This window comes from Geotrypetes seraphini, chromosome 6 (genome assembly GCF_902459505.1).
Source record: "Geotrypetes seraphini chromosome 6, aGeoSer1.1, whole genome shotgun sequence".
Taxonomy (NCBI): Eukaryota; Metazoa; Chordata; class Amphibia; order Gymnophiona; family Dermophiidae; genus Geotrypetes; species Geotrypetes seraphini.
In genome coordinates this window covers 32527994-32548743 of record NC_047089.1, presented here as the reverse complement: position 1 = coordinate 32548743, position 20750 = coordinate 32527994, and the positions used below count along the sequence as shown (strand labels likewise).

Genomic DNA, 20750 nt, shown 5'->3' with positions numbered 1-20750 from the left:
AACCTGGACAAAGTGCCGGGTTTTGAAAAGCTGTCCGGACACCTGGGCAATCCTCTAAAAAGAGGACGTCTTTTTCTGTCCCTAGTGGATTCACAATCTAAGTTTCTCGACCTGCTTCAATGGAGGCTTTGTCCAGGGTCACAGGGACCTGAACCCAGTTCCCCAGGCTACTTCCTCACTAAAACTAAATATAAATATTTAAACATACTGTAATTACAAAGAATACATTTAATACACAGAAATATTTAATTATACCTTTATGTACTTTTAACACTTTGTACCACACTAGTTTCTGCTAGCGGAAACCTTGTCTCCCCATCCCTCCATTAGAACATAAGAACATAAGAAGTTGCCCCCGCTGAGTCAGACCAGAGGTCCATCTTGCTCAGCGGTCCGCTCCCGCGGCGGCCCATCAGGCCTAGTGCCTGCACAGTGGTCCCTGATTAATTTTGTAACTTACCTCTAATCCCATCCCTATAATCTACCTCTACTCTTATCTGTACCCCTCAATCCTTTTGTCTTCCAAGTACCTATCCAAAGCTTCTTTGAACCCCTGTAGCGTGCTCCTGTTTATCACATCCTCTGGTAGCGCGTTCTGTGTGAAAAAGAACTTCCTGGCGTTTGTTCTAAACCTCTCCCCTTTCAATTTCTCTGAGTGCCCCCTTGTACTTATTGATCCCCTTAATTTGAAAAATCTGTCCCTGTCTATTTTTCTATGCCCTTCATGATCTTGAAGGTTTCTATCATGTCTGATGCTGGGATCCGAGTCAGAGGTTAGCCAAGTTTCGGCTAGGAATAAGCAACTTAACTGTTTTTTAACTATCCAGTCCTTTATAAGGTTTGCTTTTGTGCTTATTGATCTGATGTTCATATATGCACAGACTAGTGAGGTATAGTTTGTGTGGGGAGAGGGGGTGCATTTTGGGTGGAGGAAATTTTTAGTTTAAGGGTGAGAATTGTAGAAGTCCAGGATCTATTAGCAGCAGACTTCATTTTCAGGTTTCCTGGGAGAAGAGGGGGAATATTGCTCTTTATTTCGTGGGGATGGTTAACGTGTAAATTCATTGAGCTTTTGACATTATTTTAAGAGGATTCAATTACTATGTAATTGCAATGTAATTTGAATGCATTTTGTAAATGTACTGTCCATGAACTACTGTGAATGTTTTAATTGCTAACCGCTTACTTATAGGCAGTTTAGAAATAAATAAATAACTATCACTTTATGGGTCATTATGTTTTTGGAGGAAAACGTCCGAGTATAATGGTCTGTTCCCGGTAATCCATTGATACTATGCTAAATCGGCATGCTGGTGGTTCACCACAGTCTTCATAAGAACATAAGAAGTTGCCTCCGCTGAGTCAGACCAGAGGTCCATCCTGCCCATCAGGCCTAATTGCCTGAACAGTGTCCCTGACTAATTTTGTAACTGCGTCTAATCCTCTAATCCTATCCCTAATACCTACCTCTACTCCTATCTGTACCCCTCAATCCCTTTGTCCTCCAGGTACCTGTCCAGACCCTCTTTGAAGCCCTGTAGCGTGTTCCTGCTTATCACATCCTCCGGTAGCGCGTTCCATGTATCCACCACCCTCTGAGTGAAAAAGAACTTTCTGGCGTTTGTTCTAAACCTTTCCCCTTTCAATTTCTCTGAATGCCCCCTTGTACTTGTGGTTCCCCATAATTTGAAAAATCTGTCCCTCTCTACTCTTTCTATGCCCTTCATGATCTTGAAGGTTTCTATCAAGTCTCCTCTAAGTCTCCGCTTTTCCAGGGAGAAAAGCCCCAGCTTCTTCAGTCTGTCGTTATATGAGAGGTCTTCCATACCCTTTATTAGCTTAGTTGCTCTTTTCTGGACTCTCTCAAGTACCGCCATGTCCTTCTTGAGGTACGGCGACCAGTACTGGACACAGTACTCCAGGTGCGGGCACACCATTGCACGATACAGTGGCAGGATGACTTCCTTCGTCCTGGTCGTGATACCCTTCTTAATGATGCCCAACATTCTGTTTGCCTTCCTTGAGGCTGTGGCGCACTGCGCCGACACCTTCAATGATGTGTCTACCATCACTCCCAGGTCTCTTTCAAGGTTACTCACCCCTAGCGGTGATCCCCCCATTTTGTAAGTGAACATCGGGTTCTTTTTCCCTACATGCATGACCTTGCATTTCCCTATGTTGAAGCTCATTTGCCACTTTTTGGCCCACTCTTCCAACACACCAACTAAATTTAATTGCTAAACACCAATAAATAAATTGCATTTTTATCTACCACCTATTTGTAGAAATTTACCCAAGGCAGTGGTACAGCGAGAATAAACTGAACATAATCAAATCTAGTTGCTGCTCTGCAGAATTTAGAGCAATGAGGTCATTAGCATACAATAATCGGCACATGCAAGCAAGTTCAAATTTAAGGCGCCTGCATCAATGGGCTCCTTTTACGAAGGTGCGATAAGCGTTTTAGCGCGCGCGTTAGCCAAAACTCTACTGCCTGCTCAAAAGGAAGCGGTAGCGGCTAGTGCGCGCGGCAATTTAGCACGTGCTATTCTGCACGTTAAGGCCCTAGCGCGCCTTTGTAAAAGGAGCCCTACGTGAAAGAGCACCAAATTTTATTTTGGGCCACAGCATTTGTAAGCAGTACGTTAACAATCTGGCACTACTTTTAATGTGGTGCTGAAAAACACAGATCCCTTTATAAGCTAGAATGGCAAATCCTGGCACCACTGCTCTGTCATGATATGCTCGGATGACGACCCGTATTGTTTAAATTGGTGGCTCGTCCCTGGGGGTAGGGTACAACTACCAGTCAATCAGGTTTTCATAATATCCCTAATAAATATGCAAACTACATACCCAGAAAGCTATCCACTACAGTATTTCATGTCCAAAATATATACTTTTATTACAATCCAAATACACATAGTGGCCCTTTAGTGCGCGCTAATCGATTTAGCACACTGTAAAATTTTATTTATTTTTTTTTAATCTTTATTGATTTTCAAACTCTGACAGCACAATACAATTAATTGAACATAAAATACTGCATAAAAAACGCACTATTAACTACACAAGTAATACATAAAACAATCATTTTCTCCCACCGTCCTCCCAATTATTAATACAATATGTCATATGATGTGATTACATTATAATTAACCTTTTCCTAGCGTAATAAATTTTACGTTACGCTGGTTCCAAACGTAATTAGTTTAGCAAAGTTTTGTATTATTCACCGTTATCATTTACGGCTACGGTAAACATAATGTAAATAAGTCATAAGTCTGTAAATTCAAATATTTTGTGTTCCTGGCTCTTTATTAGTCCATACAGACTGTTTATCCACTGTCTATGTCATTTTTGGAATGTCCCGGAACACACGATAGGAAAAGGTTAAGTAATTTTAATCCTCAAAATACATTTCCCTCCCCCCACCCACCCACCCTGGATGTGTAACGAAATCTAAGAAAAGGAGAGATATATGACCCTTATTGCGAGGTAACAAATGTAGTCAATGGGCTCCACACTTTATTAAATGAACTACTAAACCTCATACATTCTCTCATATTTATATGTGGTACACACATTTGCCCACCAAAATCGGTTAGCACGCCTTAGTAAAAGGACCCCGTAATAACCTATAAATCTCATTCATACAAACATCACAAACTAGACTATTTGTTAACATGATGAGAAAACTCAAGACAGTATAACACACCATGAAAAATAACAAGGATCGTTTGAAGTGAAACTTTGATACATTTGAGTCCAAATTTTTCTGCTTAAGATGAAACGTTGCAGCAACTGGCAAGGAGAAGAATTGTTATCAATGGTGCTTTGGACTTTGGGGTGAATGAACTGGGGGGGGGGGAGGGTTCCTACATATGAAAAGTTTGTGATGTTTGTACAAATGAGATTTATAGGTTATTATGTTCAGCTGAATATTTGGATTTGACAAATTATACTATAATATAAGTCTATATTTTGAACATGAAATATTGCAGTGAATAGCTTTCTGGGTATATAGTATTTAAATTCACTGAAGCTGTTCTTTTTAATTAATTGTGAGCTCCGTGTTTGAGAAGCAATAAATATGTATGAGAGAAATTTGCATATCCGTCACCTCCATTATATGCAAACCTCCCTCATGCATAATTTTTTAGGGGTATCCTGAAAACCCAAATGACTAATGGTCCCCCAGAATAGGTTCAAGAACCACAGGTTTAAATGACCTTTAAACTGGTCAGCGAAGTACAGATATGCTACTGTAGCAAAATGATTATTAGATGCTAGTCCAGAAAAATATCCAATACAATCTTCAAACTGTTCTATTATAATTACTTTGCATGCTCAGTCACACTTCCTGTAATATGCATAATCTGGCAGATGTGTTTAGAATGATTACAACAGCAAACACAAATCTAGGCATGCATTTCATCACATACCATCTGCAGTTTACAATAATTATCTAAGGTATAGTCTGTTATAATCACAATAGACAACACTGGCATGTGGGACTAAGTCTTCAACAGGAAAAAATTTCAGTGGGATGAGTTGGAAAATTACTAAATCAAAACAAAATGTTTACATACCAACTTTTTTTTTTTAATTTTTGAGAAACAGATGGCGTATTCTCAAACATTATGAAACTATGTCTACTAAAATTACAACAGCTATATGAAATCACTCAAACGAATGAGTAGGCGGATTTTACTGGTTCCCTCACCCCACACCTCCTCCCATGTTATATTCCCCTCTGTCCTATCAGCCCAACACCATTTACAGGAGTCAGACCATGACCTCATATTGGAATCCTTAAGTTTGACCAGTAGGTGTTACTGTTGGACAATGGCCAACACTCTCCCTACACTCCCAGAAATAGCAAACACTACCTGCATTACCTGTAAATTATTCGCCTTGAGCTCAAATTTTGACAAGGCAAATAAATAAGACCTAAACTACAAACTCAGAAATTGCCTGCAAAATCTGGCTTTTATTACTTAAAGCAATACCTTATTCATTTACATTTGTAATATACTACTTACAGATATACTTAATATACTACCATATTTGCTTTTAGTGATAATGTTTATTATATATTAACTCTGTAATTTTTGGCTTTCTTCTTGTATTTGAAATGATTTTTGTTTGTATTTGAAATTTAATAAATATGATTTAAATTATAAAAAAAAATAAAATAAAAATATACTACCATTAGTACAGAAATGCAGCACTGATGTTTATATTAAAAATAACAAAAAAAATGGGGGGGGGAGAGAGATAACATAGTACTCCTTTTACTAAGCCGTGCTAGCAGTTTTAACGCACACATCGGATTAGCGCATGCTACAGTGCGCGCTAGCCAAAAATCGCCTGCTCAAAAGGAGGTGGTTGCGGCTAGCGCACACGGCAAATTAGCACGCGCTATTCCGTGCATTAAGGCCCTCACGCGGCTTAGTAAAAGGAGCTCATAGTAAATGACGGCAGATAAAGACCTGAATGGTCCATCCAGTCTGCCCAAACATACACTCTCTATAATTTAATGATTTAATTTAAATTGTTCTTTTTCTTAGATATTTCTGGGCCAGAAACCCAGAGCTCTGCCCGGTATTGTGCACCTACTGGAGTCTCCGTCGAAGCTCACTCCAGCTCATCTAAACCATACCAGCTCATCCTCAACTGAATGGCCATATAAGTGACACAGACCGCATAAGTCTGCCCAGTACTGGCCTTAGTTCTTCAATATATACCATATGAAAAAGGTGTGCATGGAAGAGAAGAGTAGATATATCAAGTTAGATAAAATCTTTGTTTAACTTATAGTACCACTGAAGAAGTCTCTTCTTCCTTCCCCTACTTTTTGACAATCTTTTCTTGCAGATACTGTCTTTCCAACTGTGCTCCAAGTCCCTATGAGGAAGCACTTTAGATGGTTTTGGGGTTACCACTTAACAAGCTACTGAATGGCTATGCTCACCTACAGTGGTAGCTAAGCATTTGGGCTTGATATTTGAGTCAGTATGTTTAGGCATGCCGGGGACCACCAGAAGAACGAACAAATCAATTCTGGAAGAGCTCAAACCGGCTATGTCACTCAAAGCCCAAATGATGATGTTGCGACTGTCTTATTTTGGTCACGCCATCAGAAAAGAGAGATCACTAGAGAAGGACATCATGTTTGGGAAGATAGAAGGAACCAGGCGAAGAGGGCGGCCTGCAATCAGATGGCTGGACACGTTGAAAACAACCATGGGGATGAAGCTGGAGGACCTTTCCGGTCTAGCACATAACCGAGTTGATAGCATCTGACACGTTGTTAACGCATAGCTCTCTCATCAGTGCCTTCATAAAATGGTTGAACAGGGGTGAATTTACAGTATTTTGATTTTTATTATATTTCACAAACACCACGTTTTTGTACTTATTTTAAGATGCAGTTGAACAGAGGCAAAAGTAACACTAGATGGCAGCATAGGAGCAGCATATAATAGAGCCAGGGCCCTCTTGAATTAGAAATACAAAAACAAATCCGACTTGTGTCACTTTAGCTACCAGCAAACCTCCGAGTCATGCTCATTTGCTACATGGCATCCTCCTATTATTCATTTCATTTTGTGATATAAAATGTAGGGATGAAAGCTCGCAGGCTTTGGGGGGGTTCATTATACTAGTCTAGTTTATGTATAAGAAAGGCAAGTGTTAAAGGGGTGTCAGGTCAAAAGTGCGCCGGGACAAAGGCGCGCGCAGACAATTGAGCGCAGCGTGGAGGTGCGCGCCACAGAAAATTACTGTTTTTAGGGCTCCGACGGGGGGGCGTCTCTTTACTTAATAGAGATTGCTCCGCGTTGTGGGGGGTTTGGGGGTTGTAACCAGTGTTCCCTCTAAGCGGGCGGGTGTTGTGAGCAAACTTTTTTCACCGTGAGCCAAAAATATCGGGCGCCAGCAAGTTATGAGCCAACTCGCCCGATTCTCCTCTCGCCGCCCTGCCATCTGCCGTACGCCTCTTCCGATCGTGCGCTGTGACGAGAAACGTGTGCGCTGCGATGTAATATTTTGTGCGCCAGCGCACGCCAGCGCAGCTTAGCGGGAACACTGGTTCAAATGGTTTTATTTATTTCCCCAAATTTATTTTTGTTATATGCATTGAAAATATTTGATATTGCGTTTAAATCAAAATCTCAATAAACTTGAAACGAGTGCCCGTGAGATTGTGGGAGGGTTAAATACTCAAAACTTAGAAGTTTTTGCTACGCCAGCTTTCTGGTATCTTTACATACAGTGGCGTACCTAGCATATGTAACATCCGTGGCCCATCATTTTTTGGCACCCCCCCCCATCTGTAAGAAAAACATGATTTTTAGTAACAAACCACACGTCACACATGAGTACCTAGGAAAAGGCAGCATCTTACATATTGCAGTGAGCAGTACATCAATACACCCATTGTAAAACTAAACAAGCCAGACCAGCACAGATCAATCCTACACCGTCAATCCTAACAGAAAACCATGTCTTTCGAACACACAGAACACAGAAAACACCTTCGCCTAGTAAGGAATATGTAATCACAAACTAACCCCTCCCTCTTTTACAAAACTGTAGTGTGGATTTTAGCTACGGAGGTAACAGCTCTGATGCTCATAAAATTCTGAGCATCAGAGCTGCTACCGCTAAAAACGCTTCACAGTTTTGTAAAAGGGGGGATAAAATAAAAATACATAGACAAAGGTTAAATTGAACCAGCAAGAAGCTGGACTCTGCATACAATGCTTCACAGAAACAGTGACACATGTCTCCTAAAGCAATAAATAAATAGAAATTTTTTTCTACCTTTGTCTTCTGTGGTTTCTCCTTTCCTCATCTTCTTGTAACTCTCTTCCTTCCATTCACTGTCTGTCGTCTCTCTTCCCCTATATGGCATCTTCTCTCCTTCTATGCCCCTTCCAGAAACTGTATGCCTCCCCCTTCCATCTCTCCTTTCACCCCATTGGTCTGGCATCTCTCTCCTCGCCTTCCCTCTCCCACACCTCTCCTCATAGTCTGGTATCTCCCCTTCCCTGATTCTCTGGCATCTCTCTCCTTTCCTTTTCTTCCATCTTTCGTTCCCCCTCCATGCTCTCACATCTCCCCCTTCCTTTTCCCTTAGACTGGCATACCTTCCTCCTATGCTCCAAGCCCTGGCATCTCCTTTAATTCCCTCCCTCATCTTCCTTCTCCCTCCAGCTGGGTACCGCAACACTCTTCCCTGCAGCTCTGCACTTCCCCACAATTGCCATGCTTCGGTTCCTCTTCTTCCTTCCTTCCTCCCCCCCCCCCCGCGGGACCCTGCGGCACCATCAACTCTTACTCCCTCTAATGTCGGCCCTGCAGCTCCAGACTTCCTCGCACCTTCTCCCCTCCCCCTTTGGATCGCTATTATTTTAAATGTTATAGCCGCGGAGCTGTATCCATCAGTGGAGATGTCTAACCTCGGCCTGCCCGGAACTCTTACTGCAGCAGCCGCCCGTCTAGGCAGGAACAGGAAGTCACTGTTGCAGTAAGAGTTCCGGGGCAGGCCGAGGTTAGACATCTCCACTGATGGATACAGCTCCGCGGCTATAACATTTAAAATAATAGCGATCCAAAGGGGGAGGGGAGAAGGTGCGAGGAAGTCTGGAGCTGCAGGGCCGACATTAGAGGGAGTAAGAGTTGATGGTGCCGCAGGGTCCCGCGGGGGGGGGGGGGGGGGAGGAAGGAAGGAAGAAGAGGAACCGAAGCATGGCAATTGTGGGGAAGTGCAATCCCCCCAATGCGTCCCCTTACCTTACCTCCCCTTACCTTTGCGACGCGTGTGTGCGCTGTGAAGAGAAACTTTGCGCTGCGATGTAATATTTTGTGCGCGCGCGCAGGCCAACGCACCTTAGCGGGAACACTGGTTGTAACCCTCCACATTTTATTGAAAACTTCACTTTTTCCCTGTTTTTAGGGAAAAAGTTAAGTTTACAGTAAAATGTGGGGGGTTACAACCCCCCAAATCCCCCCCAACGCCGGCGCGATCTCTATTAAGTAAACTGGGGGGGCTCCCCAACAAAAACCCCCGTCGGATCCCCTAAAAACAGTAATTTTCTTCGGCGTGCGCTTCCATCTTGCGCTCAGTTGTCGGCGCGCGCCTTTGTCTTTCGCGGTGTTGTCTATGAACCGTTAAAGGGGTCCAGAAGCAAAACCTGAGAATCTAGTTATTAAGTGCAGAAACATGACGCTTCAGATTCGATTCCTCTTCAAGTGTACACTTTTCGGCAAATCTATTACTTTTGCCATGATTGGTGCTTGCTTGGTAGATGTTATATGATGGGATTATGACAGACAGAGAAATAAAGAAAAGAAAACTCAGCATTTGGAAAGACTCTGCGTACAGACAAACAACAAGAAATGTGGAGGCTCATTTTCAAAGCACATAGGGCCTGTTTTACAAAGCCGTGCAGCAACAGCCCCAAAGCCCTTTAAATCTCTATGGGCTTCGGGGCCGCTAGTGTGGCTTTGTAAAGCAGGCCCATAAACTTACAAATGTTACATTTGATTGCTAGTTCTTATTCCTATTTCAATTTCTGTTCTAATTTCCTATTGAAATTTAAATGGTCAAAAACTTTATCTCTTTGAGAAAATTTCTAAATAGCTGAATTGTAATTCCGCTGCGAAGGCGGAGTTTCTCTTCTAAACGCTGTAAACCGCACTGAACTGTGAGGCAGTTGCGGTATATAAGTGAATTGTCATGTTATAGAACTGTCTAATTGTCTACACTTTGAAAATGATTCCACGTTGTAGCTACCTATTACGTAACAAATCTACCCTTTTCTGATTTTACTGGGCCAATGAAAGAAAACCTAAGGCTGAATCCTCTGTGAAAGAAGCAGCAGTTGGGAAGAGACATTCTTTTGACTCCCACTTCAGAAAAGAAACCCATATTTGAGGAAACCAAGTCACTCCGAGAACAGAGAGGCCTTCACTGGTGGCCAGAGTAGGAAGCTACCAGTACACAAGGGATAGAGAAGATTTGGCTCAACAAATAGATATCAGCTGGTGGTGGTCAGCAGATTTTGGCCGCCACCAGCAGCATCCCCAGAAATACAATGCTGGGTCATGTTCTGACACCAGCAATGAATATTAGGTTTTATATAGACAAATAACATTAATCAGCACTTAAACCAGATAACGATAGGACTATTTTCTGTGATCCTATTTACGCAGTTATATTTTCTGATTAAGTGCCGACTATAGGCACTTGACTGGATAAGCGCCAATCCCATTCCCGGATAACCCACAATGGGTATATTCAGTAGCACTATCCTGTTAAGGCCCACTAAATATACCAGGCTTAGGGTTACCAGATGTCTTTTTAGAGGACATGTCCGGGCGACCAGCCGTTTTTTCAAAACCCGACACTTTGTCCAAGTTTTGAAAAGCTTCCAGCTTGGGACCACACCAGGAGGGCATCTGCGCATGCAACACGGTGACATCACGTGCATGTGTGTGATGTCATCGCGTAACACCTGTGCATGCACAGAAGCCCTCCCGATGCGACTCCGGGCACGTTGAGGGGTGGGGCTGGAATGGAATGGGGCATGACTTTGGTGGAACGGGGCTGGGGGCGGGCTCATTGGTGTGGATTTCACAGTAGTAAAATCTGGTAACGCTAGACCAGGAGGAGCAATTCATACAGCCAGGGGCCTCTCCTGGCCATTTAAATCGCTTTCATTATTGATCTCATTGTTTGCAGAGTATGGTTTACACAGCAGAATTTATTATATAACTAGGGCTTTTAGGTTTTAACTGATAAAACACTCCTGGTGCAAAATATTAAAATGGGGGTGGGGGGGATAAACACCAGAGAAAACCTACTTCTCCTAGTATTGCCTTGAATCCTCCATTCTGTGTTTGTGCCTTTACCACTCAGAAGGCTCCTCAGCTGCACAAATGTTTGATTTAACTAGAACACAAACCCAATAATGGCACCAGTTTCCTGTTTTCCCAAAGACCCTCTAAATAGCTGGGAAAAACATGTAAGGGCCTGATATTTACATGTCAGCTGCAGCACTTAAATTATGCATGGTTATTCAGTGTTACTATCTGGACAGCAGGTGGCGCTGAATATACTTGCAGAGCGGCAAGAGCTGCTGCTAACCAAGTGGTAGAGATATTGAGTCCACTATCCAGATTCTTATCAAGATTACTTTAGGATAAATGTTTTGCTGTCCTAAAGTTATCAAGCCAGCAGACTCAAGTATTATAGCTCTCTAGATCAGTGTTTTTCAACCTTTTTACACCTATGGACCCGGCAGAAATAAAATAATTATTCTGTGGACCGGCATTGGTCTGTGGACTGGCGGTTGAAGAACACTGGGCTAAGTTGTGGGCCAGACCCCGCCCATCTCTACCCAATTTCCACCCCAGATCCCGCCCCCATAATAGTATTAATTGCACCTTGCATGTCCCGTGCCTCATCTGGAAGCCTGCCCTCTGACGTTGCAACGTCAGAGAGACGGCTTCCGGTTTAGGCGCAGGATGCCCATAGGAGCCACTGCCCATGGCTTTGTGCACGGAATCAGTTAGGAAAAGGGAGCTGGCTTGAAGATAACACCGCATCGATCGCACTTAATTGGACCGGCGTTTAAGAACACTGTGGACCGGCGTTTAAGAACACTGTTTTGGGCCTGATGCACGTGCTGGCCCTATGGACCGGCAGGAAATTTCTGTGGACCGGCACTGGTCCATGGACCGGTGGTTGAAGAACACTGCTCTAGATAACTTGATGGAATGCCCATAATCTGTCCTGACTCTATCTGGATAATGCCAGGGAAATCTGTAATGATTTTCATCACTACTACCCACATAGTTAAGAGTTTCCAGACGTCCAGGAAAACCCAGGCATGTCCTCGTTTTAGAGGACTGTCCAGGGTCCCGGACAGGCTTTCTAAAACCCAGCAGTTTAGCTGCATCTGGAGGGCATCTGAGCATGCACAGATGACGTCACACACATATGCGCAGGCTTCAGGTCCTCCAGACACGGCTGGAGCTTGTCGGGGAAGAAGAGACAAAGTTTTTTATTGGGGGGGGGGCGGACTGGAGGCTGAACTGGGAGGGGCTGTGGCCAAACGGGGTGGAGCTGAAGGTGGAACTGGGCGGGGCCAGGGCAGAATGGGATGGGGCTGGAAGTGGAACAGGGCAGGGCCATGTGCCCAGGTTTTTGTAGCCTGAAAAATGGTATCCCTGCACATAGTGCTACTGAAAATCGATGAATAGTGTAAGCTAGGGCAATTATCCAGATAACAGCTAATCATATCCACATAATTACCTTTGAATATTGGGGCTTATATTAAGAAATAGATGTCTTAAGAATAACTGATAAATTAAATAACTGTGTTACAATACTGTTTGAACTGCAGCATTTGCAGGGCTCAAACTAACCTGTCAACCCTCCTCTTCAACTAAAGGTCACCCTCAGTCTACACCCAACCCCCTTAAGCCCCACCTCTACCCTTCTTTCTCCATTCTAATCTTCTGCCTAAATTTCTGTATAGTCCACTCTCAGCCTATACTCAAATAACTTGTATCTAAACTAAACTATTTATATTTAAACTACTGTTCTTAATTTGCTGTATAGTCCCTATATCTAAACTGCTGCACAGTCTCGTATGTCCAAGTATTTAAATCTACTGTATAATCATTGTGAATGTTTACTTGTAAACCGTTCTGAGCTACTGGGAGGACGGTATAAAAATCTAAATAAATAAATAAACCACATAAGCATAAGATTCACGTTACCAAGATCCCATAACACCTTATTGCCTGCAATGTCTTGAAAGATCTTGGCTAGTGAGCTCTTTTTTTTATCAGATGTTTCAACCATGTGGAATGTCTTATACAGGCCTTGTACACAGATACCACCAAATTCAAAACTACACAAGTAAATAGAAAAATACCATGCTGGTTAGGGGGCTAATATCAATCCCATGAAAAATGGGGTGTCTTACCTTGAGACAGCGAAACATGTGACATGTCGGTAGAACGAGCCCCCTTACCAACTGGAAATAGGCTACGTTTTTGCACTTTATGAACCTAATACCAGGGGTGGGCAATGCCGGTCCTCGAGGGCCGGAATCCAGTCGGGTTTTCAGAATTTCCCCAATGAATATGCATGAGATCTATTTGCATGCATTGCTTTCAATGCATATTCATTGGGGAATTTCTGAAAACCCGACTGGATTCTGGCCCTCGAGGACCGGAGTTGCCCACCTCTGTCACATGTCACATGTTTCGCTGTCTCAAGGTAAAACACCCCATTTTTCATGGTGCCATAATCACCCTCATGCTGATGAAATAGCATGGCTATGGCACCGTGTCATGTCGGTGGAATGAGCCCCCTTACCAACTGGAAATAAGCTAAGTTTTTCACTTTATGCACCTATACACTTTATAATTGAGATGGATTAAAATATATGAAATGCTATACTTAATTTAAAAAGAGAAAAAAGAAAACAGAAATAAATTTTAAATGGATCAGTGACAATCTGCTGTAAGACCTCTCTAGCGGCAAGGAAACTATGATTGCTGCAGAGACACATCGCTGAGATCCAGGAAAAATATAAGGTAAATACTGAGTGTAGTGCATGATTGAATGTATTATTTTGACTATACTCCATTGAATAATATAAAGACACTGCTGTCTGAAACTGGATAACCTCAATATTTATAATAGAGGATGACACGGGGACACATTTCCCCCCGTCCCCGTGGGAACTAATTTCCCCATCCCAGAGAGTTTTTTTTTCCTGTTCCCCCCGTCCCCGTGGGAACTAATTTCCCCATCCCAGAGAGTTTTTTTTTCCTGTCCCTGCCCCGTTCCTGCAAGCTCTGTCCTCATCTGCACAAGCCTCAGACACTTTAAAATCATAAGTAGCAACATTCTAGAGCTCAGATTGTGATGTCATAATGCCTTATTCCACCAATGCCTAAGCTCTGTCCTCAACTGCTCAAGCCTCAAACACTTTAAAATCATAAGTGTTCGAGGCTTGTGCTTGCGGGAATGGGGCAGGGTCAGAGAGAAAACTTAGGGGGACGGGGCATGGAAATTGACTTCCTGCGGGGACAGGGACAAATTTGTCCCATGTCATTCTCTAACTTTTCACACACTATGGTTTGCACTTTGCTGAAGCAGCCTGGGCTATGTGCCCCTCTGATTATACTAACTGCCAATCTGTATCTGTCAACAATGAACAAAAGCGTTCAGAAATGTGCACTGCACCAATTACCAATCGACGGCTGGATGAGTGTCAAAGCAGTTTTCAGCACATTCCTTAATGCAAAGACTATTATGGTTCTTTGAGATGAAGTCTGGATAGGCATAAATCCAGTTTATTGATCTTTCTCGACATGTCTTCCACATTTGACACTCTTGATCATGCACACGGGCCTTATGAACTGTTTGCAGATACTAGGTTTCCACGCTGCCATTCGACTTTGGTTCCAGTCATACCTTTACGAGCTGATGCAGTCATGAACGGAAGGATTTAATTATAATTGTAAAGGGATGCAAATTCAATCAGGTGGTCTACAGAGAATTTTGTGCAAACAGTATTTCTGTTTAACACGTTATCTCATCCGTTTTTTAAAATTTATATACCGCATAAAAACTATGCAGTTTTGTCCACTCATTCTGTTCCTACAAATGCAATTTTCAAACGTAGATAATATTTAGTTGTCATGTTCAGAATATAAATACAGTGTTCCCCTGGTCGTTCGCGGTCCCGGTCATTCGTGATATTTTCCGACCGCGAACCGCCAATAAGGAGAGGGCAGCGGGAGAGGCAAGAGAGAGCAGCCGGAGCACTGGCGAGTGCAGGAAATCACTCGCTGTATGTGCCGACTGCCTGTTCCTGTATTCTGTCGGGCCTTATCCAATCAGAAGCTGCTTTGACACGCAGCTCCTGATTGGATAAGGCCCGACTTCGTGCAGGAATAGGCGGTCGGAGCATACCGCGAGTGATTTCCTGCACTCGCCGGCGCTCCGGCTGCTCTCTGCTGCTGCCCTCTCCAGTCTCCCCCATTGAAAAACCGTATTTGCGGTTTTTCACGATTCACGGGGGTTCCTGGAACAGAACCCCCGCGAATATCGGGGGAGTACTGTACTAACAAAAATATTTAGCCATACTGAGCAACCCTGTTTTCGGCTAGTATACGATCACTTTGGGCATTTATGTCAAGTTAATATGTTGAGATTTACACTTATTGACCTCCAATTCTGTCAGGGATTGACTGAAGCTCAAAATTAAATAGAAAGCGATATGGGATTTTTTTGTTTATTTTTCCATACTGTTGGCAGTGGCATAGTACACCCCCTCCCCGTCCCCCTCGCTACCGTGCATGTTCCTCCTTCCCTTTCCCCGTACTTTTTAAAAACTTCTCCGGCGTGAGCAGCATGCCCACATCGGTGTCTACTCTCCCTTTGACGTCACTTCCAAGGTGCGGGTCCCGAAGTGACGTCAGAGAGAGCGCCGACGCGGGCAACAACCGCACGCCGGGGAAGTAAAAATAAAAGGTACGGGCAAAGGCAAGGGGCCCGCAGCAAGGAGTGGAGGAGGTGGGGGCTAAGGGGAGCCACCATCCTTAGTAGGACCACCCTTCCCCCGCATCTACCTTATTACACCACTGACTGTTGGTGACTTGGGGTCTCCTAGACCAGTGGTTCCCAACCCTGTCCTGAAGGACCACTAGGCCAATCGAGTTTTCAGGCTAGCCCTAGTGAATATGCATGGAGCAGATTTGCATGCCTGTCACTTCCATTATATGCAAATCTCTCTCATGCATATTCATTAGGGCTAGCCTGAAAACCCGATTGGCCTGGTGGTCCTCCAGGACAGGGTTGGGAACCACTGTCCTAGACATTTATTTCTCATAGAAAGAAATAGTAATCAGGTTTTGGGCAGAGAAGGAGCCTATACTTTGGTCTGTTGTGTCGTTGCCTCACTGGTTTCATTTTTTTCTGTATAAAGAGTCAAAAAAGAGAATAACATAGGTGGTAAAATACTACAATATCCAACCTAAATTCTGTAACATGCAACAAGAAAAAAAAAATATTTGAGCTACATGAGTTAGGAACAGTTTTGATCCTTTATTTTATATTACTATTCTCCAGGATTTGAAGAGAGAATCCATTTTATGTAGGTAGCATTAAAAAGAAATTCACTTTAGAAGAATTTTCTTTCTACTGCGCTGCCCTATCATTTTTAAAATGCCTTTGTCGAAAGCCATTTAACCAGGACAAAATCCTCCTTAAAAATTTGTAGCTGCTGTTTGAAAGGCTTATCTTGTAGTTTGTTTTATGCTTTTATCTGACCCAAGGTCAGCAGGAAAATATTATACTCGCAACCTCCAGTATTCTCTATTTTCTTATGAAGTCAGTCCGACAAATACAGAACCCTGTAACCACCTTGCAGCATCGAGAGAAATGGATGCGGCTCTTTTCTGGTTCATTTTCAGTACTGGCCCTTCAGTAAATGTTCCGATGAGGTCAATAACCAATTTTCCATACTCTCGGAGAAATAACAAACTATTTAAAAAGCACTCTCTCCGCCTGGAATGCAAATGTTTTGTCAAGTATTTGCACAAAACCTGATGCACGATGAAGAACCATCAACCGTTATTATCTTTGTATCGTGCTATTGTTTATTTAAAATTCTTAGGGCCCCTTTTACAATGCCTTAATGCGCCAAAGACCATAAGAACTGAATGAGCTTCAGTGCGTTCATCGCTACCGCGGCTTTGTAAAAGGGGCCCTTTGTCAAGGAATGCATGAAAAATCTAAAAGTGATGTCTTTAAAGACTGCATGGTACTGGCAAATGAGTATCAACTATAGGTAGCAAAATCCACTCAATAGGAGAAGTGCACTAAACAGGAAAAGGCCTCAGAGATGGAACCTACGCACAGTCATAGACTGGGGAATTCAGCGTATTTGTTAGCTCCTGGCTCCAATCATTGGCCAAAAAACCTGTATTTTATTTCATAACTTTTTAATTTATTACTCATTTAAAACATTTTTTGAATTTTTAGTTTTTTTAAACAATAACCTTAAAACCTTGTCTATATTTTACCACCACTAAAAGTGTTAAACATACTATTTCAATGCACTCATCCATGAAACTGAGAACAATGTTGAAGTTAAGGTTTCAAAATTGCTACTTATCTGAAGCTAATAGAAGCTTAAGAACATGCCAGGGCAACAATGACTCAAAAGAGTGCCTCAAGAAGGTGCCGACGCGGCCAGCGTTTCGCGGGTTTATTTTTCATCCGCTGTGTCAGGGCCAGTGTCATGGCATGATAGATTTTTATTCGCAATGTCTCATCAACAGTTCTCAGACATTGCGAATAAAAATCTATCATGCCATGACACTGGCCCTGACACAGCGGATGAAAAATAAACCCGCGAAACGCTGGCCGCGTCGGCACCTTCTAGTGTATGAGTCCTACTAAGAGTACTGTAATGGTGAGAGTCAGGGAAGCCAGGTTCAAACCCCACTGCAGCCCCTTGTGATCCTGGGCAAATCACTTAGATTGAAAGTCCTCCGGTGACAGGAAATGCCTACTCTATCTGAATGCAACTTGCTTCGAGTTACAACTGAAAAAGGCTAAATCCAAAATCTCTCCCCTTCTCTTCCTGGCGGGCTTCCCTACTGCTTTAGGTATTTAAACATATAGATTACTCTCTTTGGGTCCATAATCATCAGACACTCTGTTCAGACTCTCAACCCTGTTTCATCCACTGGCTTATGCGTGTCCACATTCTAGTCAAATGCTGGTCTCTACCACCTGTGCTTTGCTCTGCTTTTATTTACTTTCCTTTCATAAAGACCTGCTGCCATTTTTATAACTCCTTTCAGTTTAGCCTACTGTGTACAGTTTTGGAGGCCACACTATCGGAAGGATGTGCTAAGAATGGAATCGGTTCAACGATTGGCCACCAAGATGGTCTCAGGGCTCAAGGATGTCCCTTATGAAGAACAACTAGGTAAATTGCACCTTTACTCTCTCGAGGAACGCAGAGAGAGGGGTGACATGATAGAGACGTTCAAATACGTTACTGGCCGCATTGAGGTGGAAGAAGATATCTTCTTCCTTACAGGCCCTATGGCGATAAGGGGGCATCCGCTGAAAATCAGGGACGGGAGATTCCATGGTGACACTAGGAAGTACTTCTTCACCGAAAAAGTGGTCGACCGTTGGAATAATCTTCCACTTCAGGTAGTTGAGGCCAGTAATGTGTCTGATTTTAAGATCAAATGGGATCAACACATGGGCTCACTTCAAAGAGGAACTTAGAGGGGAGGGTTATTTGAGTGGGCAGACTTGTTGGGCCGTAGGCCCTTTTCTGCCGTCATATTCTATGTTTCTATGTCTTTCAACTTCCCTTATCTCCTCTTGCTCCGTCTACTCCTACTTCAGGTATTTCCTCCTGTTACCAAAGTAAAGCAGTTTGAAATTCAGGACTTTGGACTTAGGCCCATAAGCACTAAAAGCATCCTTAAATCCGGTAGGTCGCTGTGGGGCCGACAAGTTGCCCGATTTCAAAACGGCGATCGACGCTCAAATGACTTCCCATGCAAATGAGTATTGCAGAGGTCCGATGTAATCTCACTCCATCAGTCATTGGAAAAGCAACACATGCGCAGAGCTGGCAGGGGAAGTACCGAAGCAGTCGTTCAGTTGTTCGGAGCAGGAAGGCTTTTTTTTTTATGCGCACAGCCCATGCCCAGGGAAATCTGTATATAATAAATAAACTCCTTTGATTGAAACCATAGAAAGGCAATATATCAAATCCCATCCCTTTCCCCCTTACCTAAAAGGACTGATCAGCTCCCTCCCACCCCCAGATCCAACATCTCTTCCTTCCCTCCCTCTCCTCATTTCCCAGGTCTATTTTCTTTCCTTTCTCCTAGAGTCCATTATCTCTCTCTCTCTGTGGCTTCCCTCCCTCCCATTAACCAGCACTTCTCCCTCCCTCTCTATAAGCAGCAACACAAACTTGGTGGTGAGCTTTTCTGGTGTCTGCTGGAGCTCAGTGCTTTGGCTATAGTTTCCGCAGGTGGCCCCTCCAGTTCTGCTCATGGGTCTGTAGCTCACCCCAGGACTGGAGAAGGGAGTGAAAGAGAGCTGAAAAGATGGGTGGAGGAGACAGGAGATGCTTCAGTGTGATTAATTTTTTTAAATCATGATTAATAATTCACGAATTGCAGAGATAACTGCGATTAACTTGTAGCCCTGCTTTTAACGCACATGCACAGATGTGCGCTCACAAGGACCCATGCTATGTGCTTATGCCACAGACGTGGCACAGAGATGGAAGATTGCTGTCCCTACAGGGGTAATGAGCTTATTCCAGCTGAGAGGCAATATGGTTGTGTGTAAGAGGTTATTATTTGGGTTTTTGCCAGGTACTTGTGACTTGGATTGGTCTCCGTAAAGACGAGCTACTGAGCTAGATGGACCATTGGTCTGATTCAGTACTGAGAAATTCAAACATTACTGTCCTGTAATATCTGAGTTATATGTCATGTGTTTTAACACTATGTATGTTTCTAATGTAAAACATTTAGATTTAAGCGGTCTATAAATGTTTAAAAATAAATGAATAATAAATAAGGCTATTCTTATGTTCTTAATTATCCAGGCAAAGCCTAAGGAGATGGTGTCTAGGGTTCATAGACAACCCCGCGAAAGACAAAGGCACGCGCCAACAACTGAGCGCAAGATGGAGGCGCGCGCTGCAGAAAATTACAGTTTTTAGGGGCTCCGACAGGGGGTTTTGTTGGGGAACCCCCCCAGTTTACTTTATAGAGATCGCGCCGGCGTTGTGGGGGGTTTGGGGGGTTGTAACCCTCCACATTTTACTGTAAACTTAACTTTTTCCCTAAAAACAGGGAAAAAGTGAAGTTTTCAGTAAAATGTGGGGGGTTACAACCCCCCACACCCCCCACAATGCCCCCACAACGCGGCGCGATCTCTATTAAGTAAAGTGGGGGGGTTCCCCCCATGCCCCCCCCGTCGTAGCCGTAAAAACTGTAATTTTGTGCGGCGCACGCCTCCGCACTGCGCTCAATTGTCTGCGCGCGCCTTTGTCCCAGCGCGCTTTTGACCTGACACCGGTGTCTAGAGAGGGGTGAGGGGGGAGAGGGGTGTCTGGGGAGGGGGGAAAAGAGGAGGTAGAGACTACCGGGTTAAATTAGGTCACTCCCCCTCACAAACACTCACAATAAAACACAATTTTACAATGATGATCTTACCGGCTCAACAAATTCAAACTTCTTTTTTTCTTGTACAACTTGAACTTTAAAAACATATTCCAGAGATGCATCGTAGAAGTTCTGGTGTTCTTTATCAATCTGGATATCCGCCTAAACAAAAAAGGGTGCATTTTAAAAAAATTACCACAAAAATCTATTGAACTAACCCCCTCTTTTACTAAGGTGTGCTAATCGAATGAGCACGCGCTAAACGCTAACGTGTCCATAGGCTAACACGCACGCGTTAGTGTTTAGCGCGTGCTAATTCGATTAGCGCACCTTAGTAAAAGAGGGCCTAAATACATTGTTTATCATTTATACACCCTTCCTTTTCAAGACCTGGTACAGCACAATGAAATAACAATTAAACATAAGTCTCATATATTCCCTACTTTATTTAAATTTAAAATATGTAAACTAGCCACACAGAAAACGGGGTA

The 20750-nt window shown here is 43.3% G+C and overlaps 1 protein-coding gene across 1 annotated transcript in view; it reads right to left on the bottom strand.

Annotated features, from left to right (window-relative positions):
* Positions 1–20750, bottom strand: part of ARHGAP42 (Rho GTPase activating protein 42) — a 359221-nt gene that overhangs the window by 94895 nt on the left and 243576 nt on the right. The window contains exon 6 of the mRNA XM_033949795.1: positions 20311–20421. Within this exon, the coding sequence (XP_033805686.1) occupies positions 20311–20421 (111 nt within the window). The remainder of the gene's footprint in view (positions 1–20310; positions 20422–20750) is intronic.